Below are 23453 nucleotides of genomic sequence, written 5' to 3' on the forward strand. Positions count from 1 at the left end.
ATCGATTCGTGATCAGTCCATTTTTACACCCCGAAATCTCTATCTGACACACACAAAGAAAAAACCTTTCTTTGTTGATCGCTTAAAAACCCTTTCTCAGGCGTACCCATGTATCCACTGCCATCGCATCTCAACCCCCCAAAAATTCGATCCAATGGCGATTGATTACAAAAATTGCGGTCAGATCCATCCATCACACCGCCATCTATCGCCACCACTCACAGATCTTGATTATAAAGGTATTAGGGATGTTGTTTTTTTCCTCCTTTTTTGCTCAAATTGGATGATGCATATTATAAAAACTAGGATATTGTGCTATACGTATGATATTGTGATTCATATTTTTTTTTGCTTAAGTTTTTCATTTTCGTCACAGTAATTAGTTTAACAACATAAGGCTCTTAAAGAATTGAGTGTGCATCCCTAATTGTTAAAGATTTGTATAGATGATGGTTTGAGGTTTGATTTGCAAGAATTATGCAAGATGTTAACAAAATTTACTTCTTGATTGTTTTTGCAGTGATGAACTTCTCGAGGACTGCAGTTTTCAATGTTAACAACGTACAGGAAAGTAATCAAGGATGATTATCGAGTATGGATGTTTAGGTAAATTACTTTATTTTACGAGTATATAATTGTAACTAGAGGTCTCTATTTCGACTGTTTGCTTATGAATGGAATGATTCGAGTAGTGTTTTCTCTTTAATGGGTCAAGCCTTTTAAAAAAGTAGATCGCTTTCACTGTAAAATTGTAACTAGACATATCAGTTTCGGCCCGTTTGCTTATGAATGGGACCACTCGAGTACGTAATGTTCTGCCGTCAATGGGTCAGACTTAGACTCAGACATGTTACAAAATGAACTAAAAGGAAAAGACTCATATGGACTAAACCTCTTACGTCCATTAATTTAAAAGATAAAGTTTTTCGATAAAAGGTGGTTCGGGTCAACCTGGCTTATCTGTTTTGACGCATACCAAAATTCACATGTTACATAACCCGCCCGACCCGCTCATCTTGACAACTCCATATGTAGCATATGCATTATAGAGATCTAAAAACTATAGGGATCTCATGTTATAACAAAGTGGTGACACATATTCGGTTATACCGGGTACTGTCACTTGGACTTCATTGAGCTAGTCAAACTCATTCTCATGGTTAAGACACCATGATACTCGAGAGTTGAGAGGCCAGGTTCCAAATTAAGATGCTTAAATCTTGATTAAGAAGTTTTGTTTTTTCTTAACTATAAATGCAGTTTTAAGTGGCTAATATGTGTCCAGACTAACATGTTGGAGGATCCGAGGATGGACTGGAGTGTATCAGGGACTAGGCTTTGCTGTGGTCCTAGGAAAAGGTCATTAAGTCTTCTCGAGCAGGATAAGCGTGTAACGTGTTTGTTTGAATATTTTTTATACTTTTTCATGCTTAATATTGGTGAATGCTAGCGTTTTTAATTTACAATGGTAGGTTGGAGCGGTTATGATTGGAATTGACAGTATATAAATTACTACAACTACAGTAGCATATCATAATACCAGAGTAACATATCCTACCTGATCTACTCATAGTTACTATTTAAGTGATTTTTGCTTGAGCTTGAAATACTCACAAATTGAACTTGTGAAAAATGTGTTATCATGCATGGAACTCTTTGCATTCGTGACAATCCAAGAGGCAATTTTTATAACTACAAACCATGGTGCAATTGGTAATTTGACTGATGTGCAAGCATGACCTGGGCAGGGTGTATGGTTGCCGCGGTTTGTGGGGCAACAACAAAAAGAGCCTATTATAGATGGAAAATCATCAGTAAATAGTTGTTCTTCTTTTCGTGGGTCAGCTGGCAATATCGGTTTTCTTTTTCCTCCGACATAAACTTAGTTTTGTGTTATGTATTTGCTACCATTGTTTTATACTACATTGTTTAGATTGTGAATTTGTTTTTGTATGATTTCGTTACATCACGTGTGTATCATGTTACATACAATCCATGAATTTGTTCGTAAATTCACGCAACAAAAGGTACCGCCACATTTAATTACAAGCATTTTTAGAAACACCACTGCAACGCGTGGGTACTCTTCTAGTATAATATATTAAAACTGAAAGTACGTAGCTCCGTGCAATTGGTGCAAAGAGCCAAAGATAGTAACAGATTGGCTGATTCACCATTTCACCTTATTAATTTCTGGGCTTGCCATATCCATTTCTTTTGGGCCTATGCAAACATTAATTTCAGTTTTCATTTTAATACATAAAAAAACATGCAAAAATCTAAAACATTTCTTTTGGTTGGATTAGTTAAGTGCAAATGTTAGTGGTTGAAAGGACCTGCCTTATTCAAAAGAGGTCTTATATTCAAAATAATAAGAAATCTTATTACAATGGCTTGACCGAACAGGCTATTAATCGTTGTGCCTTTGGGTAGATTTGTAAGGGGTTTTTCACCCATCGGTGATTAGAACTAGACATTTCGAATTCGCGGGAGCTCTCTAACGTGAACCTGGTTAAGACAACGTATGTTACACCTCCCGTTGTCGAGTCGCAACACGAAGTTTTTAGCGAAATTCATCTTTTCAAAAAAAAAAGTTAAGTGACATTTCTTTATTGCTTCTTCCATGTCAGTGTTGCGAGTTTGAATCTTGCTGTTTTTTTTTATTGATTAACTCTTTTCTTTTTAGCCATTTTTACTTAATAATTTATCTTTTTTCATTTGAATAACTTATTCTTTTTGAAATCATATATATAATATTTTCTTGTTTTAACTCTTTTACCACCAGCGAAAAAAGGTTATATGTTGCCAATAAACTTTCCCCAGGTGGCAAAGAGACCAACCCTTGGAACATACTACAATCTACAGCCCTAGGTGGCGAAGAGCGGATATCGAGGTGCAAAACCTTCCCGTTGATGTGAACTTACCAAAGTAAAGTTTGATATAAACGACCAGGATCACAATTTACACCAGAAGAAGCTACAACCCAATTATGAAGTACATCAACAGATGTTACAATATTACGTAGATGACTGATGTTACAATATTACGTAGATGGCTTTTGGCTGGTACAAGCACTTGATTATCCACTTTGACTAAACGTAATTGACCTAATTCTTTAGTGCTTTTTAAAAAAAATTTTTGTTGTTATTTACACAAAAATTTTTAATCTTAGACATTTTTACAACTGAGTTTTATTTTAAATTGTAAAGACAAAGGAATCGTTTTCACTTTCAAACAAAAGTTCTAATTTTTATTTTTTAAAATGACACCATATGTTATTTCTAGTTTTAACTCTTACGTACAATTCTCTAATCCCCCTACATTGCTCGAGTGATGTTACTCAAATTGTTTGCAGACATAATGATCAGAGCACCAAATCATATCCTCTACAAGCTTCGTTCTTAATTTTATGCGTGAATTTGACTTTCTCACCCTCTATAGAATGATGTAGCTTCAACAGCAGCTCTGTCTCAAGATATTTCAATGCAACTCCACTGTTAAAAGTAAAAATTGTTTTGCATTCCCCTATTGATCTTACATGCATGTATTCAGAAATTTAGACGTACTATGTCTTATCTTATTCAGTTTTCTTGTAATATCACAGTATTCTTCTTAAACTGAATAACATGTTTTTCCTATTCGAAAATGCAACCCATAAGTGTGGAGACAAAGAATTAACTGTATATCTTTAAACTTCAAGCTGCATAGATTTGAATTGAACCCAACAAAATATCATTGTCCAATCGGTTAATTTAATAACTTCATGGAATGAGTAAATATCATACATGTCTTTACTATCTCTATTTTTGTATTCTCATGTCTCGATCTGGAATTAAATTTTGTTAGCCAAGTTGTAAGATGACAATATATGTTTGTTTTATACTCGTATATCTTTAAGAAACAGTATTCTGAGAGTCAAAAGAATAATAACAACACAATTAGTTTTGATGCTTCTGTCTACTCTGCAGTATCATTAATTCATAGAAATTGGAATATGTTTGAACAGGTAAATAATGAATCCTATGACATTAACTGTTTGTAAATGCAAAAGTTAATACGCTACGACCGCGATTCACTGAAGCTAATCAACCACTACCAGTTTCTCGTACTCCTCCTCTGAAATGGCTTTGTCCATCACGTCCTCGGGGTTTATGGTTTTAGTCTCTACTTGTTCCTTGACATTCTCATCAGGGTTTATCTCTTTTTCTTGGTCCACCTTGACATCCTCCTCAAGGTTTAAGTCTCCCTCTTCCAGAAACAACTTCAACAGATTCTTTGAAAACCCGCTAACAAGGGCCACCCCTTTCTCCTGCGCTGTCACCGGAGTACTCTGTGTGTCTCTAAGATTCCAAAACACTATCTCTGGCACCGCTCCTCCGTATCCTTTCTCTGTAAACTTCCTTTTAATTGCTTGATAATCTGTCTCCCAAGGATTTAGTGAAGCTTGGTCAAATTCCATGTCACTAAATACAAACACCCTCTTGATCATCTGACTTTCTGTTAATCCTGCGTTCGTTGCCACTTCAAGAATCAGATCAAACACCTTCTGGAAATCAGTGTTAAGATCCCAGGCCATGTTTTTCACGAACTTAACCTTTGATCTTAGATCATCTCCTTCCACCATCTGCAGCTCCGGTTTTTCACTAAACGTGATAAGCTTCCCTTTCCATGGCTCCTCGCTTAGTTCAGAAACAAGTACTCCAAGAGCCACAGAAACTTGAATAGCAACCCCTTTATTCCAACTCATGCTCCCCGAAACATCACATATCGCCAAGCAGTTGTTCAACTTTCCTTTCTTTGCCATATCGTCCACCATACTTTTCCACTGAAGCTCTGCCACCCGACCACCATCGCGATGGTTCAAACCTGAAATGATCTTGTGTGGTAGCAGTGTACCAGCTTTCATCTTGGCCTTACCCAAACTCACATTATCAAGATACTCTTCAAACCTCAATTTATCGTGCTCTAGAAACTTGTTCTTGTAGAGCTCCGTTGCTAGTGAAGCTACTCTATTATATGGGATCAAGTCCCATTGATTCTTTTGCATGTAAACCTCTGGTAGCTCCAATGCTTTTCGAAGAGGCACCAAAACTTGCTTCCTTATCCGGTCACGAACACGATAAGCATAATGTTCTTCTTCCACACCCTCATATTCTGGGTACTCTTCCCGTGGGAACACTTTCTTTGCGATGCTTTCGCATAGCAAAGTTGATCTGTCGTACGCTGAGTTTACGGATGGACACCACTTGGCAGCAAAACTTATTTCTCTCAACCTCCCTTCTGCCAACAACTTGATATCAGATCGCATACGCTCAGCAAAAAGATCTGAAACACGCTCGTGTAACATCTTGTAATCCGGATCACTGTGATACCGTTCTATAGCTTTCGTAGCCATCGTCACCCTCTTCTCTTTTCTAAGCTTGCTTGCATTTGACTTAACCATCTCCATCTTCTTCATCTCTTCCATAATCCTCATTTCTCTTGGCACATTTTTCTTATTTGCATCTGAATCATCCCTGCTTTTGGTTCGATATTTTAAGCGTCTCAGTCGAGCTTCTGTTTTTCTCTTATGCTCCTTCGATTCCTTTTCCCGAACGTCAAGTCCTTCTAGAAGTCGAAATAGTATCTCTGGCAAGTCTTTAAAATACCCAAATTTCGCCAAAGAAGCCACATTGCAGGCAAGAGTTTGGGGATGGTTTTTATGAAGCCATAAAGCCGAGGTATAATACCCTTCTTTATCTGATTTTCCCGTCCCTCGAACCCCACGAAGATTGCAGATTAGTTTCAAAGTTTTCAACGGGTCGTGGTCCCATGATCGTTTCAGGCGTTGGGAACTGTCGGGGACAACATGGAAAAAGAAATCGAGACAAGGGTTGGCGGTTGTGAGATAGGTAGGAGACATGTTTTCGGTGTAACCCATCATGGGCGGTGGTGGATTTTGGATGCTAGTGGAGTTAAAGCTTGAGACCATTGCATCAATGAATGGGTTGCAGTGGGAGGGAGAAGGCGGTGGGGGAATGATGTCATGAGTTTTGGGTCAGAAAAGGTAGATCTCCGGTGGACCAAGGAGAGTCGATGAGGTAGCCACTGATGATGATATGGAGTAACTTCTTTTGGGTCTTATGAATTTCCAAGGCCTGTGCCTAAATAAAGTATAAGCCCTAGTAGGAAATTAAGCCATACAAGAAAACTCACAATCCGAATATGTATATATCCAATCCAGAACATATATAGATTGTTATAAGTGGAGTAAAAAGTAACAACTATATATATGCACATATAGGGTTGTTGGTTCATCTCACAAAGTTCACACAATTAATATTTACTGTGAAATCAAATAAACAAATGTTCCAACACAATTGAAGGATCCAAACAGAGTACAAAGCATAATTAAGTAACTGATGAATGACATTAATTGTACCTGGCTGATTGTACTGATGATTTCGCAGATAATAAGTAGAATGCCATTAATCCCCCTTTCTTGCTTCTTTTGATATTTTACAAAATCACGTACTGCTTATTAGCTTCTGGATCAGTACCCCGAAACATAGTATAAATTTTTGGATAGGCCTTTCCAGGATTCTGGCCCCCCATATTTATTTATTTATTTTTTTAATTTTATTTTTAATAATTACTTGGGGAATACGTTTAAGTTTTTATCTCAATATATTATCTTAGTCTGAATTGCAGCAACGGTCCCTGTGGTTTGGTCGTTTGCACCAACAGTCCTGACTTTTTAAAAAATATGAATTAGTGGTTGCCAAACTTTGACTGTTACAGAACCTACTCTCCATGAAGCTCTTTGACCAACTCAATGAGCTAGCCCAAGAGATCATCTTACAAGCCACTTCGCAGTCTACGGAACATGTTGAAAGCGGTGTTATCTAACCTGGTATGGTTGTGATATTCAAACCATCCTGCCCACCAAATTTAAGTCGGTTGACCAGGAGGCCCGTTGGAATTAAGCACTACATTGTGAAAGTGTTTTGATTAATGTCACAAACCTTATTGTCAAGGATCACAAGTGTACGTGGTCATGTTTCATTCAACTACAAAGATGACATTGCTACAGTTTCTTCGAATCATAGGTCATTATCACAAACCATCCGGGCCAGAGACTGGAGATGATTATGCTCCAGTTCTTGACTGTCACTCAACCCACATTGCTATCAAGTTTAGAGAGATTTTGAGGCAAGGAACTAGAGAAGGAACCCGACCAGGTTATTATAATTGGATAATGGTGATGATGGCAGGTTAAGATTAGAGGTGGTAAGATGTATGGATCGAATCGGGTTGGACGGTGGGTCAAAACGGGTCCATGTCAAAATGGTTTCTGGTCAACATGTGTAAATTTTGAAAACAGGTCAAAAGGATCCAAGTCAAAACGAGCATTCAAGATATTTACAAAATGATTTAAATTTAATGCTATATTTTAATAAAAAAGCAGAAAACAATAGTAAATTCCTAATCACATTTTGAAATTTGAATAGAGCTTGTCTTGGGTTCTAAATGAACAAGCAGAAGACTTGGAGCATTGGAGGTAACTATTCAGCTCAACCTATATACTTGAAATCTGAATCAAACCATGGTAGATAGTTAGATATGTTTGTTGTGGACATGTGTTAGGAATATAGTTTTCCTATTAATATGCTGGAACAGAAGTGCAAATATCAGTCCAAAATACATACCTTTGGTCAATTCATACATCTTTATAACTCACTGAGTGAAGGAATATAGCTTTGCAACAAGTTGGTATTACCTTGTGATAATGGTGCTTTCTTATGGCTTTAAAAGTTTTGTACCTGCATTTGTAATTATCATGAAATGGGTTGATGTTGTATGGTTTACCCAATGCATACTTAGCCATCTGTTTATTTTATGGTCAGCTATGAAATTTTGACTTTCCACCAAGATACACTTGCTAGATACCTTGCAAAAATTTTTAAATGTGCTTACTGTAAAACTCAAAGACTATATTTAACGTCTGTTTTTTAACATGTGAATACAAGATTAATGGTCATGGAATTCCAAGTGTTTGGGATGACATTGTTGAATGGTTTGTTCACACTAGTTACCAAGTGTCCCAAGACTGTATGGAATGTTGCTTAAAGATTATGGTTGGCTGTAATGTTTACTTGTTCAAAGGTTAACGTTGTCCTAATGATGTATGGAATAGCAGACTTTTCAAACATATTAGTACACCAAGGAGAAACTAAGGGACAAGATTCTAGAAACTATAAAGCTTAAACCGCGCTTAAAGTGAAGTCTAATCATTGCAAAGCCGATCAAGAGTTAAAAATAAAAAGGGAGATGGAATAAATGAATAATGTATGCAATGTGATCAGATGCAAGTGACTTGAAGATACCAGAATGCTGATGAAGATTATTTGTTGCAGCTACGTTGTGTATTTTGTATTAGTTGTCAATATTCGTTCATAGGTTAACACTAGTAGGGATGGGATTTGTCTGTGCCCCGAGTTAACTTGTATACATGTAATAATCTATGTTTACTTAACCTGTGCCCTCGAAGCACATGGTAGTGTATATTTAATATATATCGAGTTAAATGATTGTATACTAACATTTGACTAGAGATAGTTGTCTGTTTTCAAAAAAAGAAAAGAAAAGTGGGTGTTGATCCCCCCAAACCTGAGAACTGAAAATAATGTACGTACCTCCATGGGCCATGGCCAGTTAGTTGTTGTCAAGATCGACTTTTGTACCATAAAATGTGATATCATGTTAAACCTGGCCCAACCCGCTTTGACCTGTAGACTCATTTTCCTGAAATGACCCGTTTTCACCATACACGTTTAGACCCGCACCCATTACCCATAGCCGCCCATTTTGCCAGGCCTATTAATCATGGTCACGTAGGCGACAAAGGAGGGGTTGGTGGTGCCATGCCCAGTCAAAGATTTTCTGAGGTTTATATAATATGGCACTATGACCCTTCCAATGAGACAAAAAAAATTCGCTCCGCCACCTCATCGCCAGTTCATTAAGATCAACTTTTGTAGCATACAATGTGATATTATGGTACTACGTTAGGGATAATCATAATCAACACCCACATTTCTCTCTTTGTTCATCTGTTGGCCTCTCCGTGTCTGGCTAGACCTATGGCCAGTGACAAGCTACCCCCTCTACCTACAAACATGTAGAATTTTACCATGTCTGCTTTCACATAATAAATAATCTTTTTTTAAAAAACTGCATACCAACCATTTGATACTTTGCCCATTAGAACTTGCAACCCATAATGTGCAGAGCCATTTTGATTTTGGAGTGAACTCGAAGAGACCTACCTATTTTACAATTGCATGCTTTCACATACTGTACATAATATCAGATACAATCTGTCATTCAAATAATTATGTTGGTTCTTATTATATATGTGAGCCCAAATAATAAAACTTGTATATTAGCATGTTGATCGTGCATTAGACAATTTTGTTCCTTGTTATTGTACATGACCTCTTTCGTTATTATTTTTACATCTCTTGTTCTTACGGATCAGGAATTGTTGTATTGCAAGGATAACTAATGCTGCAGTCTTGTTAGGACACTTCAAATAAGCCTCTTATATAGAGGCAGATGCTTGTTGTTATGATGGGAACTATTGCATACTTTAGTTGATTCCAATGTATGTTAATACCATTATATATGCATATTCTACTAATCCATGTAACATTTCACACGAATCAGGATATATATTGGATATATCAGCAAAGAAACAAAAAAACACACAGACATGGTTTTTATAATTATAGTTCATTCATACTTAATCTGCTGATTATAATACAATTACTAGATCAATACATATACATTAATCAACCACCACCAGTTTCTGGTACTCCTTCCCGGAAATAGCACTGTCCATGACACCCTCAGGGTTCAAGTTCCTTGCTCCTTCCATGAACAAGGTCATCAGATTCTTTGAAAACCCGCTGACAAGCGTCACCCCTTCCTGCTTCCTTGTCACCGGAGTACTATGTGAGTCTCTAAGATTCCAAAACACTATCTCTGGCACCGCTCCTCCATACCCTTTCTGTGTAAACTTCCTCTGAATCGCTTGATAATCCGTTTCCCAAGGAGTCCGTGAAGCTTGGTCAAATTCCATGTCACTAAATACAAACAACCTCTTGATCATCTCATCTTCCCTTAATTTTCCTTTCGACGCCACTTCAAGAATCAGATCAAACACCTTCTGGAAATTAGTGTTCATCCCCCATTCCATCCTTTTCACGAATGCAACCTTGGATCTCAGATCATCTCCTTCCACCATCTGCAGCTCTGGGTTTGCACTAAATGTAATAAGCTTTCCTTTCCACGGCTCCTCGCTTAATTCAGAAACAAGAATTCCAAGAGCCACAGAAACCTGCATGGGAATCCCAGACATGCTACCCGAAACATCACATATGGCCATGCAGTTGTTCAACTTTCCTTTCTTTGCCATATCGTCCACCATTCTTTTCCATTGAAGCTCTGCCACCTCACCACCGTCGCCATCTTCCAGAGACTCTATGATGTCGTATGGTAGCAATGCACCCGCTGTGATCTTGGCCTTACCCGACCTCACATTCTCAAGGAACTCTTCAAACCTTGGTCCATCGTGCTTTCGAAACTGCTCTTTGCGCCACTTCATGGCTACTGACGCTACTCTGTTATATGGGATCGAGCTCCATTGATTCTTTCCTATGTAAACCTCCGGAAGCTCCAGAGCTTTTCGTAGAGGCACCAAAATTTGCTTCCTTAGCCTATCACGGACACGATAAGCATAATGTGCTTCTTCTACGCCCTCATATTCCGAGTACTCTTGTCTAGGGAAGACTTTTTTTGCAATGCTTTCGCATAACAAAGTTGACTTGTCAAAAGATGAATCTATTAAAGGACACCATTTGGCAGCAAGACTGATTTTTCTCAAATTTCCTTCTTCCAAAAACTTGATGTCAGATCTCAGAAGTCCAGCGAATAGATCCGAGACACGGTCGTGTAAGAACTTGAAATCTGGGTCAGCGTTATACCGTCGGATAAGCTTTGTAGCCATCTTGATCTTCTTGTCTTTTCTGATCTTGCTTGCTGTTGACTTCTGGGTCTCCACTTTCATCATCTCCTGCATAATCCTTACCTCTTGTGGCACTCTCCTCTTTGCACTCCGATACTTATTCGCTATTTTGTGATACCTTGGACGGCGCGGTTTTGATGAGGTTCTCAGCCCACTACGTATTCTTATTTGATACCTGGGGCGGCGCCAATGTACCCCTCGTCTAGTACGTTTTTGCTCCCGCGGATCTACCCATTTATTTCGTTTTAGATGCCTCCTCCGATTTTCGGATCGTTGCATACGTTCCTCTTTTGCTTTTTGTCGAACATCAGCTCCTTCTAAAAGTCGATACAGTATCTCTGGCAAGTCCTTAAAATACCCAAACTCCGCCAAAGAATCCACATTGCAGGCGAGAGTTTTTGGATGGTTTTTATGGAGCCACAAAGCCGAGGTATAGTACCCTTCTTTATCTGATTTTCCCGTCCCTCGAACCCCGCGAAGATTGCAAATCAGTTTCAAAGTTTTCAACGGGTCGTGGTCCCATGATTCTTTCAGGCGTTGGGTTATAGATTCGGGTGGAGTGTCGGGGACAACATGGAAGAAGAAATCGAGACAAGGGTTGCCGGTTGAGAGATACGTAGCAGACATGTTTTCGGTGTAACCCATCATGGGCGGCGGTGTATTGGGGGAGTAGGTGGCGATGGAGTTGAAGTTGGAGACCATGGCATCGATGAATGGATGGGAAACGACGGTTGAAGGCGGTGGGACGGAGGTTTTGGATTGGGAATGGTAGATTTCCGGTGGACCAATGAGGGTTGGGGTATTAGCGGGTGCCATATTGTGGGGTTTCGAATGGCTACACCTTGAGACGAATGGGTTTTATTTACAGAGTGTTAATACTTGGGCATCACGTATACTTGGGGAATTCGGAGTAATTTTTATTATAGAAATTGGAGACATAAAGTAGTTTTCGAAATCCTTATACAAACGGAAGTTTGTTTTTTTGTTTAAACACATGTTCGAAAATGTATGATAGTGTACAAATGTAAAATATATATGTTTAATTGAAAAAAAATGTGGCAAAACGAGGAAAAAAAAAGAATGAAAACATACTAAAACTATACTATTATATGTGAAATATGATAAGAAATGGAATATATCATATAAATCAATGGAATATAACATACTAAAACATACTAAAAATTTTTGAACACTAAAACTGTAATTTATGAAAGTTAGGAATTAAACCTACAAGCTTGGTATTACATCAGGGACGATTTTTAAAATTAACTCTTAATTGTAAAAAAGCTAGCTAGTACTTTATATATCAAAAAATACTCTATGAATTTTCACTTAGCAAAATACAAATTTTAACACACTCATATAGTTTATGCTAACAAGCTTTAGGAATGTCGTGAAGAAAACCCTTATTTGCTATGATAAATATGAAATGGATGTTCACAAATAATTTAGTAGACATTTTAGAGATCACAAAATTTTGTTAGAAGATTACTTTATTGAGGAATGCTCAATTGTTGTAACTATATATATATCTATTATGAGATGAAATAGATGAACTCTTCATTCTCTGTTTATATTCTTGTTATTTTTAATGTTTATTGTATATAGTAGTTTTTGGAGTTTGAGTTCAATTGTTTTATAGATAGCTTATATATAAATATTAGTTATTAGGAAAATTTTAATGAGAAGCTTAAAGGTTATCATTAGTAACTCTCTAATTATATAAAAGTTAGTACTTTATACATAAAAACTTATTTATGAAATTCCACTTAACAAAAAATGTTAATACACCTAAATAGCTTGGTAACAATATCACCAACAAAAACTTTATTATTATTGTGCTTGTAATTAATGGAATTATAGTTGTACTCAAATTGTTTGAATAAATGTCCAATTTAAACAAAACAGAAAAACTTCAGTACGCATATTATGAGCGGTTAAAAAAAAGTTAAATGAAACTCTTAAACTTCAAGTAACGTGCAAAAAAAATAATATATTTTTATATCAAAAATTCATCCTTCAATTGTATGATAAATGTACAAATATTTAATGCACATTAAAAAAAACAGCTGCTTCGCTTATTGAACCCCAAACAAATAATAATTAGGAGCTGTTAAAAAAGATTTATGAATCTTTATTTTGAAAATGGAAATAATTAATCCTTAACAAAATAGCTTAAATATTCTGACATGTGGAAAAATCAGGGGCTTAAATATTCTGACATGTGGAAAAATCAGGGGTATGATTGGAAAAGAGAATTAATAGATAGCTTAACATTGTTTTAGGAAAATTAGGGGTTTGCTAAATACAGCCCTTAGAATTGTTTATAAGGTGTATAAATTATTTGTACAATTACCATGAAAATCAGGGATGGACTTTTAATATAGAATGTTAATATATTTTTTTATACACGTTAGCATTTTCCGGAAAATTAATACATTGAGTACCTGTGTTGGTATAACGTCATGCTGCCAGCATTCTTTCCAACTCACCGCATGATTAACAAAGAAAAAGTTCAAAAATAGCTAGAAGCAGCATCATGCGCATGTAAGTCATTCTCTATAAGAAAGATTTTGATCATTTTCTTGATTTTGTTACCAGGTCAAACATGAGGACGTTGATTAAAAACCGTTGAAGAAAGGTAATTATGCATTGTTGTCAATTACTTCCCCTCCCTCTGAAACCAAAAACTATTAATTGTCGTTTCAGTACCCATGAATTCCTTACCAATTAGTTTAGTTGTTGTCAATGCGAAATTTTGTAGCGTACAAAGTGAAACATGCGCAATTTAGATCATGTCTTTTTTTTTTTCAAAATTAAAACTGCATACCAACTGTTTGATACTTTGCCCCTCAGGAAATGCAACCTAAAGCCCAATATTATTATACTGCAAGCTGCAGTGTTTTTGGAGTGAACCCAAAGAAACCTACCTATTTACAATTCCATGCTCCTACATACTAACATACATCATATCGGGTACATTCTGTCAATCAAATAATTTTAATTTGTTGCTTCATTTTTATGATACTCTACGAGCCTCTCTTCTCTTTTTTCTTTCTTTTATGTGTGTGTTCTTTTGGATATAAAATTTTGTTTTCTTTAGTTAATACTAGGTATGTTGCAAGACAAGAATAACAATGTTTTGTTATGATGGGAACCATTGCATACCATGAGTTAAAAGTGTGATAATAATACAATTAGTTTTGATGCCTCTGTATCTAATGTCTATCTCTTGCAGTAGCATTCTATAAAATTGGAATATGTCTCAACAGGTAGATAGAAATATCATATGACATTAACCGTTTGCAATCATCACATTGTAAATGCAAAACTCATAACGCTTCGATTCTTTTTTATACACAATTCATTAAACATTAATCAACCACCACCAGTTTCTGGTACTCCTCCCCTGAAATAGCACTGTCCATGACATCCTCAGGGTTCAAACTTCCTCCTCCTTCCATGAACAAGGTCATCAAATTCTTTGAAAACCCGCTGACAAGTGCCACCCCTTTCTGCTTCCTTGTCACTGGAGTACTATGTGAGTCTCTAAGATTCCAAAACACTATTTCTGGCACTACTCCTCCGTATCCTTTCTCTGTAAACTTCCTCTGAATAGCTTGATAATCCGTCTCCCAAGGAGTCCGTGAAGCTTGGTCAAATTCCATGTCACTAAATACAAACACCCTCTTGATCATCTCATCTTCCCTTAAATTTCCTTTTGACGCCACTTCAAGAATCAGATCAAACACTTTCTGGAAATTAGTGTTCATCCCCCATTCCATTCTTTTCATGAATGCAATCTTTGATTTCAGATCATCTCCTCTCACCATCTGCAGCTCTGGGTTTGCACTAAACGTAATAAGCTTCCCTTTCCACGGCTCCTCACTTAATTCAGAAACAAGAAGTCCGAGAGCCACAGAAACCTGCATAGGAATCCCATTCATGCTACCTGAAACATCACATATCGCCAAACAGTTGTTCAACTTTCCTCTTTTTGCCATATCGTCCACCATTCTTTTCCATTGAAGCTCTGCCACCTCACCACCGTCGCTATCTTCCAAGGATGATATGATATCGTGTGGTAGCAATGCACCTGCTGCGATCTTGGCCTTACCCGACCTCACATTTTCCAGAAACTCCTCGAACCTTGGCCCATCGTGCTTTTGAAAGTGCTCTTTGTATAATTTCATGGCTACGGAAGCTACTCTATTATATGGGATCAAGCTCCATTGATTTTTTCCTATGTAAACCTCTGGTAACTCCAAAGCTTTTCGAAGAGGTACCAAAATTTGCTTCCTTAGCCTATCACGGACACGATAAGCATAATGTGCTTCTTCTATGCCCTCATATTCCGAGTACTCTTCTCTCGGGAAAACTTTTTTTGCAATGCTTTCGCAAAGCAAAGTTGACTTGTCGAAAGATGAATCTATTGAAGGACACCATTTGGCAGCAAGACTGATTTTTCTCGACTTTCCTTCTTCCAAGAACTTGATGTCAGATCTCAGAAGCTTGGAGAAAAGATCAGAGACACATTCGTGCAAGAACTTGTAATCTGGGTCAGTGTTATACCGTTGGATAGCTTTTGTAGCCATCTTGATCCTCTTCTCTTTTCTAATCTTGCTTGCATTTGACTTCTTGATCTCCACTCTCTTCATCTCCTCCATAATTCTTACCTCTTGCGGCACTCTGTTCTTTTTTGAGCCCCTCAACCGATTGTGTGCCCAATTACTTTTCCTCCGGCACCGATGATTTGATCGTTGCATACGTTCCTCTTTTGCTTTTTGTCGAACATCAGCTCCTTCTAGAAGTCGATACATTATCTCAGGCAAGTCCTTAAAATACCCAAATTTGGCCAAAGAATCCACATTGCTGGCGAGAGTTTTGGGATGGTTTTTATGAAGCCATAAAGCCGAGATATAGTACCCTTCTTTATCTGATTTTCCCGTCCCTCGAACCCCACGAAGATTGCAGATTAGTTTTAAAGTTTTCAACGGGTCGTGGTCCCATGATTCGTTCAGACGTTGGGTTATAGATTCGGGTGGAGTGTAGGGGACAACATGGAAGAAGAAATCGAGACAAGGGTTTCCGGTTGAGAGAAACGTAGCAGACATGTTTTCGGTGTAACCCATCAGGGCCGGAGGTGGACTGGGGGAAGTGGCGATGGAGTTGAAGCTGGAGACCATGGCATTGATGAATGGGTGTGAAACGACGGTTGAAGAAGGCGGTGGGACGGAGGTTTTGGATTGGGAATGGTAGAGTTCCGGTGGACCGAGGAGGGATGAGGTATTTGCGGTTGCCATGTTGTAGGTTTGGAATGGGTAGAACTTGAGATGAATGAGTTTAATTTATAGAGTGTCATTTTACTTGGGCATTACGATTACTTGGGGAATACAGAGTGCATATTTATTTTATTAAAAGAAACTGGAAAGAAAAATAATAATTGATATTATGTTTAGTACTTGTATTACTTTATTTAGTATCGTTGTCATTGTTTTACTATTATGTTTATTAATATTTGTATTTATATAGTCATGTTATAATAATATTTCTAATTAGCACTCAAATCTAGTTTTTATACCTTGAGGTCGACTTGTTAGATATTTCAAACATAATTTTTGGGTTATAGTTTGTTCAAGTTCATTTTTAGTAAACCAAAAATGCAAACTCAAATTTAAATAATTCGGTAAACAAGGATGGACCAGAGTTAAAATCTTCTCTAGGACAAAAGATGTGCTAAAGTTTTGTCTTGTGCAAGATTTTTACCGCTTTTCCTTAACCAAATCTTCATCTCGCTCTGAACCTTAATCTAAAAGATATCCCCCATATGTACGCGTTTTGGTTCCAGCCCACGAACTACAAACATTTTATTATTATGTATATATAGTCCCTAAAATAACAGGTACACCTTCTCATCCAAAATACAATCGTCAAACATACATACATACAACTGATCAATCTTTACACAAATCATAACCATAACCATGACAGGCACACCTCAAGAAGCACCATCATCACAAACAACCACACAACCATCATCATCATCAACAACAACTACTCCGGAATACAGCGAAAAATGGGGAACCCATCTCATGGGACAGCCTGCAATTCCTACCACACATCCCGACAATCAAAAAGCAGCTACATGGAACGCAGCTGACCATCAACAAATCTATCATCAACAATCATCACCTTACCTAGTTTACTCCCCTGTTGACAAACCCGTGACTAACCCACTAGAACCCGTCATCAATCTTTTCAACTCATGGACCACTAAGGCTGACTCCATCGCCCGTAACATATGGCATAACTGTAAGCCTTAATTTGTTACTTAATTGTTTATCTGCTTAATTAATTAATTAAATATTGAGTTTTCTAAATATACACTCTGAGATTTTCCATGTTCTAGTGACAACGGGATCTTCTGTGACGGGAGCAGCATGGGGTAAAATGAATTTAACAGCGAAAGCAATCACAGAAGGAGGGTTCGAGTCCATGTTCAAACAGATTTTCGCACCTTCTTCTGACCCAAACGAGAAGCTAAAAAAGACGTTTGCGTGCTATCTTTCCACCACCACGGGCCCTGTTGCCGGCACCATCTATCTATCAACTGCTCGGGTCGCGTTCTGCAGCGATCGGCCGTTGTGTTTCACGGCGCCTTCTGGTCAAGAAACGTGGAGCTACTACAAGGTCATGATACCGTTAGGGAATATTGGGACGGTGAATCCAGTGACAATGAGAGAAAAATCTTCGGAAAGATATATACAGATAGTTACAGTTGATGGACATGATTTCTGGTTCATGGGATTTGTTAATTTTGAGAAAGCTTCTAGGCATCTTATCAACAGCTTGTCTGAATTTAATTCAAACGTGGCGGCAGCAGCAGCGGCACCACCGCCTGTTACTGTTTAATTAGGTTGTTTTTTTTTTGTTTTTATTTGTAATTTGAATTAAAAATCCGGTGGGGATTTTTTGATTTGTGTTGTTTTTATATCATATGGTTGTAATAAAAGTGCTTTTACTAGATGTTTTAGATTAATGTGTGAGATTAGAAATTTGTGAAAAAGTTTTCCTTCCGTCTAGAAACATGACGATACAAGAAGATAGATCGATGAAAAATCTGGAATGTTGTGGTGGATCTCTCATAGTTTTTGGTTACCTACTCCTCAATCAAACTTTTGGTGCTAAAACTCTTTCGCTATTTGCCAAAATACCCCAAAGACTTTTTAACGACATAAAGACAATTCTTATAACAGTTTTTATTTTTATTTTATTTTTTGTATGTAAGCTCATGAAAAATATAACTCAACTATTCAGATTTTCAGATGAACCATGTACACCAAATGTAATTGTTTTTACTTTACAAAATAAAGGAGACTTATCCAGATGAAAAAGTATTAAAATGTCAAAGTAATGAAAGAAAAACAAGAAATTTTCTCTGCCATTAAATAATTCTAGAATATTTTGAAGTTTCAACTTTTTATTTCTCTGTCAATCTAAGAAGTTGCATATCCTTTTCGAGATGTTTTAAATTTTATCTACTTCAATGATTTTTAGTCTGTTAAATATATATTAACAATTAATTTTCATTTATTATATCAGAATTATAAGTTAAAAACTATAAATTGATGATAAAATTATTATTTTTTTTAAAAAGTACAAACTAAATCAAAATTAAAAATAAAAATCAATTTAAAAAAATCAATAGCTATTATTAATTGACAAGTTATCTATACTACACAATAAAGCAAATCTACCCCTATTAATTATTTCTGTCTTTGAAATACCTTATTTGCCTTTGGATATTTTTTATTCCCACAATACCTTCTTCACCCTAAAATCAGGCACGCTCCTACCAGTGTCTCTCTTTTGTAACCCGCAATTTTGTTATGGAAATTACTACCATCAACTGCTGTCATTTCCGCCAACCACCGCAGTATACCACCGCTGCATCGTGCGGGTATCCGTCTAGTTTATTTACAAGAAAACTACTAACTTCGTTTACAAGTTGGCGGTGATATTAAATTGAATAAAATTAAAATATATTGTTGGAATTGACGTGATGAGCCATAGAAAATAGACTTGATAAACCGTCAATATATATATTGGAACCTTCGTCGCTCACCGCTGCTGACAATTACTCTATTTATTTATCCCTAAAATTCCTTTATCATTCTTATCATCATCAAAATATATTGTTCTCCATAAACCCCTGCAAAAAACTCGTAGAATAACATTACGTTTGGTTCATCATCATCATCATCGGAGTAAAAGAATTAATTTGATTTGATCCGACGTCGTTTTGATGGAAAACAAGAAGGAAGAACCAGTGATGGGAATCCCATACAATCCAAACTACCAGCAGCAACAACAACCACCGCCACCTGTATATGTACAGCAGCAGCAGCAACAATATTATCATGTCGGACACAATCCGTACCAAGCTGGTCAGATCCCACCAAACGCGGTGTTTGGTGATCCAAAAGGGATTCCCATCCAACAGACTATTTATAGAGATACTCCTGCTCCTATTAACTGTGCTTTCTGTGGCAGTTCCGGCCTCACCACCGTCAGGTATTCCCAATTTTCATTCTGTCATTTTTTAAAATATAAATATTATATCTAAAAGATCAATTCTGCGAGTGTTTGTTATTGCTTAGGGACAACAACTATCTTTAGCTATAACACTTATGTAGCTTTTATTGTTACAAAACTCTTGTTAAGATAACAATTAAAAAGTGACTGCTTATGCTGTTGACAATTGCTGCCTTGAGTGTAGAGTTTGTTAATTTGGACGTATTGTTTTCGTGCATAAATGGCTTATTGGGGTTTATGATTGTGAACCAACTGAAAGATATATTATGCTTATTGACATTTTGTGAAATATAAAGACAACTAAAAATGCAAGTTTATTGGCAATACTTAAGGTTTTACCAAATGTATGAAACCATTTTTTTCAATTACCAATCCAACATGTTTCCAAGATAAATGATTGCTGGTGCTTGACCCTTTAATCGCCATTATATTAAATTCTAAAACTATAAAATCCACATACGAAAATCAGTATCTTCTTTTATAGCTATGCACTTTCCTTGGGCAATAATATATGATTGAATCCCAAAAAATCGAATTTTTTGATACCTTTTGCATCTTGAAATTTGTGCTAAACTATGTTTCCATCCTAGTCATTCGTTAGATAAGTAGTCCTTGCTCATTAATCAATTTGTATTTCTCTAAACTTTTCAATATAATTTTTGGACATGATGATGTTTTTAGTCTTTTGATAAGACTTGCCTAACAAAATAAATCATCCAAAGTTTCTTGGTTTAAAATCTCCATTGCTATGCTTTTCCTCTCTTTGGCATACTCGAAATGCTACGAAATAATTGCAGACCTAAGAATAACTGAAAAACATTGTTTTAGTGGTTAGAACAACAATCTGACCACTAAAACATATTATTCGTCGTTTTACCATTTTTTCATAGCATCTCGCGTTAAAAAAAAAAAAGAAGAAGAAGAAGAAGAGGAGGTAGAACATAGCAAAGGAGCTTTTAGACCAAGAAAATTTTGGTTTACTTGTATCTAGTCATATGTGAGTCTTGTCCAAGCTCAGGAAGTTCAGTATAGCCCCAAATTGGTATTAAGTTTGGGGAAATACCATGATTGGTGACATTAACGTATGTGCTACTTGTATAATGAATATGATCAACTAGGACAAAAACATTGGATTCACTAAATTTAATATACAAAAAATGAGCTTTAAAAGTTTTTTTTTACCATTCGGTCGTATATCATCTTCCACGGATTATTGACATAATTTCAAAAAAGCCTTATGATTTTCATGTGTGAAAACTTTATGGTTTTTGAGTTTAAAACAATGGCAATTGTAAGGTCAAGGATCAACAAATTAAATCGTGTTGGACTCGATTGGTAAATGAAAAAATGATTGTATACATGTGTAAAACCTACGAGCAAGTTTTGTTTTGCAAATAAACTTGCATTTGTTGTCTTTATATTACACCAACACTAATGTGAATAAAATGTATAGAGGAACACATGCTTTTATTAACTGTGCTTTCTGTGGCAGTTTTGGTCTCGCACTTTCAGGTATCTACATTTCATTTCATCTCTTACCCTAAAGATTATAAAACCTAGCTGGGCATTGAGATACATCTTGTTCTGCTTTCCCAAAACTTTATCGCTCTAGTGTAACTGAGGGTTACACAGTTTTATGTTGAGTGTTTACTTATATGATCCTTGTGTTTTTATGCTCGTGAATCTAATCAGTGATAACTAAAGGGTCAATTATGCGTTGAGTTTCGGAGAGCGTTTGTGCTTACTAGCTGTTAAATAAAAATGAGCACTTAGATTCACACTCAAATAAGCAGATCCTAAACACCACTGAATTCAACCATTAGGGAGAGCGACTATGCTTAGCTACTTGATAAGAATTCTGCATTTTGTCAATGTAACTGTTATGAACAACATAAACTGGTGACTGATTTATGTTGTTGAAACCGTTGCCATGAGTATAGCTGTTGGGAATTGGGGGCTTATTGTGCATAAATGGCTTACTGAGGTTTATGGTTGGTAACTACTTAAAAGATTTTGGTACCTATTCAATTGTGGACTGGACTTTCCTGACTTGATTTAGTTAAAGAATTTCTTGGAAAACCCTGACCATGATTATTCAGGCATTTCTAACATGTTGATCATGTTCAGGTATGAATTCATGATAATAAAAAAAAAAAGAAGAAAAAGATATTAAAAAAGGATCTCTTGTAGTCTTTTGTAAGGTCCAATGGGTTGCAATAAGAATGTAAAGCTTGAGAATCAGATGCTAGAAAACATATTATTCATGTGGAGTCTGTGACTGATCGGGTTGTTTATTACCCGAAATTAATAAATTTCCAAACCCTTTTTTCTTGTTATGTTTTATAGGTCAAAACCAAGTCTGGCTGCTGTTGTTGGTTGCATGACGCCATTCATGCTTGGAGTATGCTTTCTTTGTCCTTCAATGGATTGTCTTTGGCACAAGTATCACTATTGCCCTAACTGCAACGAGAAGGTATGACACACTCCTTACAGTGTTCTTTTGCTCTGCAATTGAACATTAAAATCTATAGAGAAATAAACATTATCAAATGTTGATGCAGCTTGCTGATTTTGAGAAGAATGATGCGTGTTTGGTAATGGATCCTCCAAGTTGGTGTCTACCAAGTTTTGCGTTGCCTGCTTAAGCATGTATGATAAATGCCGATTGTTCCATTGTGCTCTTGAGCACTTTGATGCTGAACTTTTATTGTATCTGTAAGTATGAGTGAAGTTCAAGTATTCAAACATAACAACTTGATATCGATAAATGTTGTGAATTGTAGTACTAGTATGTGGATTCTGTGAGAATGAGCAAGCTTAGCATTGTTGGAACTTGCATCTTGTATAGCCTTACTTGTGTTTATATACCTATGTGGCTATGTATACTAGCAAGGAGTTTACATCATTCTCATATTGATGCATCATTCTCAATTTCTCATGCATTATATTGTAAACAATCCTTGGGTGCTGTTTAGCCGGTACACAAAACATATTAACCCACAATATATTAAACAATCAATATTTAATTTGTGTAATAGTTATATGTATTTTATCATTTTAGATAAACAAAATATATCTGTTACATAAGAATATTTAGTTGCTTCATATATCTAATCATTATCAATATCTAACTTATCCAAATATAAAGTCTTAATGATTCAACTTGTAAATGTGTAGCCAATCTCTGTTGCACAACCTTTGAAAAAATTAATCTTATTTCAGTATTTTGAATAAACATCGACAACGCAGTAATCAATCAGAAGTGATTTACTAATCTAGCAACACTAATATAGCGATTCTGACGAACAAAATGTGAAGTTCCCGAGTAATTTAACTACATCTATTTTGAGTCATTTAAAAGAGAAAGTTACATTTTTGGTCCTTGTAGAACTTTCAGTTCTCGCTCTTAAGTGAATTAATTACAGAAAAACTCCTGAAAATTGGTTAATTTTTTTAATTTTTACTCTGTGTCAAACGCCGTCTATTTAGTCCGTTAAGTCAGAGGCAGATTTGTCATTTCGTTCTCCTTCATCTTCATCCATGCTCAAACACCACTAGGTCAAATCAAAATGAAAATAGTATCTATACAAAAAAAACAAAACAATCAATCTATACATACTTATCTTCATCCAAACAAATCCATCTTACCCAACCAAATCCTAATAACAAAACAAGATCTATATATAAATAAAAAAATCCATAATATTTAGCCTTTCTTTATCTATTATCAAAATTCATTTTACCAAATCAAATCAAAATAAAAATATAAAATCACCAACACATAGTTTTT

General features: G+C 36.3%; 5 protein-coding genes across 5 annotated transcripts; 2 read left to right on the top strand and 3 right to left on the bottom strand.

The window, feature by feature from the left end:
• Positions 1–3936: 3936 nt before the first annotated feature.
• LOC122580100 lies at positions 3937–6545 on the bottom strand. The gene is made up of 2 exons (XM_043752373.1): positions 6422–6545; positions 3937–6161 (listed from the first exon to the last, which is right to left on the bottom strand). Exon 2 carries the CDS (start codon positions 5969–5971, stop codon positions 4082–4084), a length of 1890 nt encoding a protein of 629 aa, XP_043608308.1. The 5' UTR covers positions 5972–6161; positions 6422–6545; the 3' UTR covers positions 3937–4081.
• Positions 6546–9778: 3233 nt separating this feature from the next.
• LOC122580143 lies at positions 9779–11885 on the bottom strand. The gene has a single exon (XM_043752416.1). It carries the CDS (start codon positions 11882–11884, stop codon positions 9830–9832), a length of 2055 nt encoding a protein of 684 aa, XP_043608351.1. The 5' UTR covers position 11885; the 3' UTR covers positions 9779–9829.
• A 2323-nt stretch (positions 11886–14208) lies between these two features.
• Positions 14209–16372, bottom strand: LOC122579478. The gene has a single exon (XM_043751659.1). It carries the CDS (start codon positions 16369–16371, stop codon positions 14443–14445), a length of 1929 nt encoding a protein of 642 aa, XP_043607594.1. The 5' UTR covers position 16372; the 3' UTR covers positions 14209–14442.
• Positions 16373–16674: 302 nt separating this feature from the next.
• On the top strand, positions 16675–18107 carry LOC122578863 (GEM-like protein 5). Its single transcript, XM_043750911.1, has 2 exons — positions 16675–17380; positions 17478–18107. The coding sequence occupies exons 1-2, from the start codon at positions 17053–17055 to the stop codon at positions 17978–17980; spliced, it is 831 nt and encodes a 276-aa protein (XP_043606846.1). The 5' UTR covers positions 16675–17052; the 3' UTR covers positions 17981–18107.
• Positions 18108–19321: 1214 nt separating this feature from the next.
• On the top strand, positions 19322–22568 carry LOC122578698 (GSH-induced LITAF domain protein). The gene is made up of 3 exons (XM_043750716.1): positions 19322–19642; positions 22010–22136; positions 22225–22568. Exons 1-3 carry the CDS (start codon positions 19374–19376, stop codon positions 22306–22308), a joined length of 480 nt encoding a protein of 159 aa, XP_043606651.1. The 5' UTR covers positions 19322–19373; the 3' UTR covers positions 22309–22568.
• The last annotated feature ends 885 nt before the right edge of the window (positions 22569–23453 follow it).

Source organism: Erigeron canadensis, chromosome 8, assembly GCF_010389155.1.
Source record: "Erigeron canadensis isolate Cc75 chromosome 8, C_canadensis_v1, whole genome shotgun sequence".
NCBI classification, from domain to species: Eukaryota; Viridiplantae; Streptophyta; class Magnoliopsida; order Asterales; family Asteraceae; genus Erigeron; species Erigeron canadensis.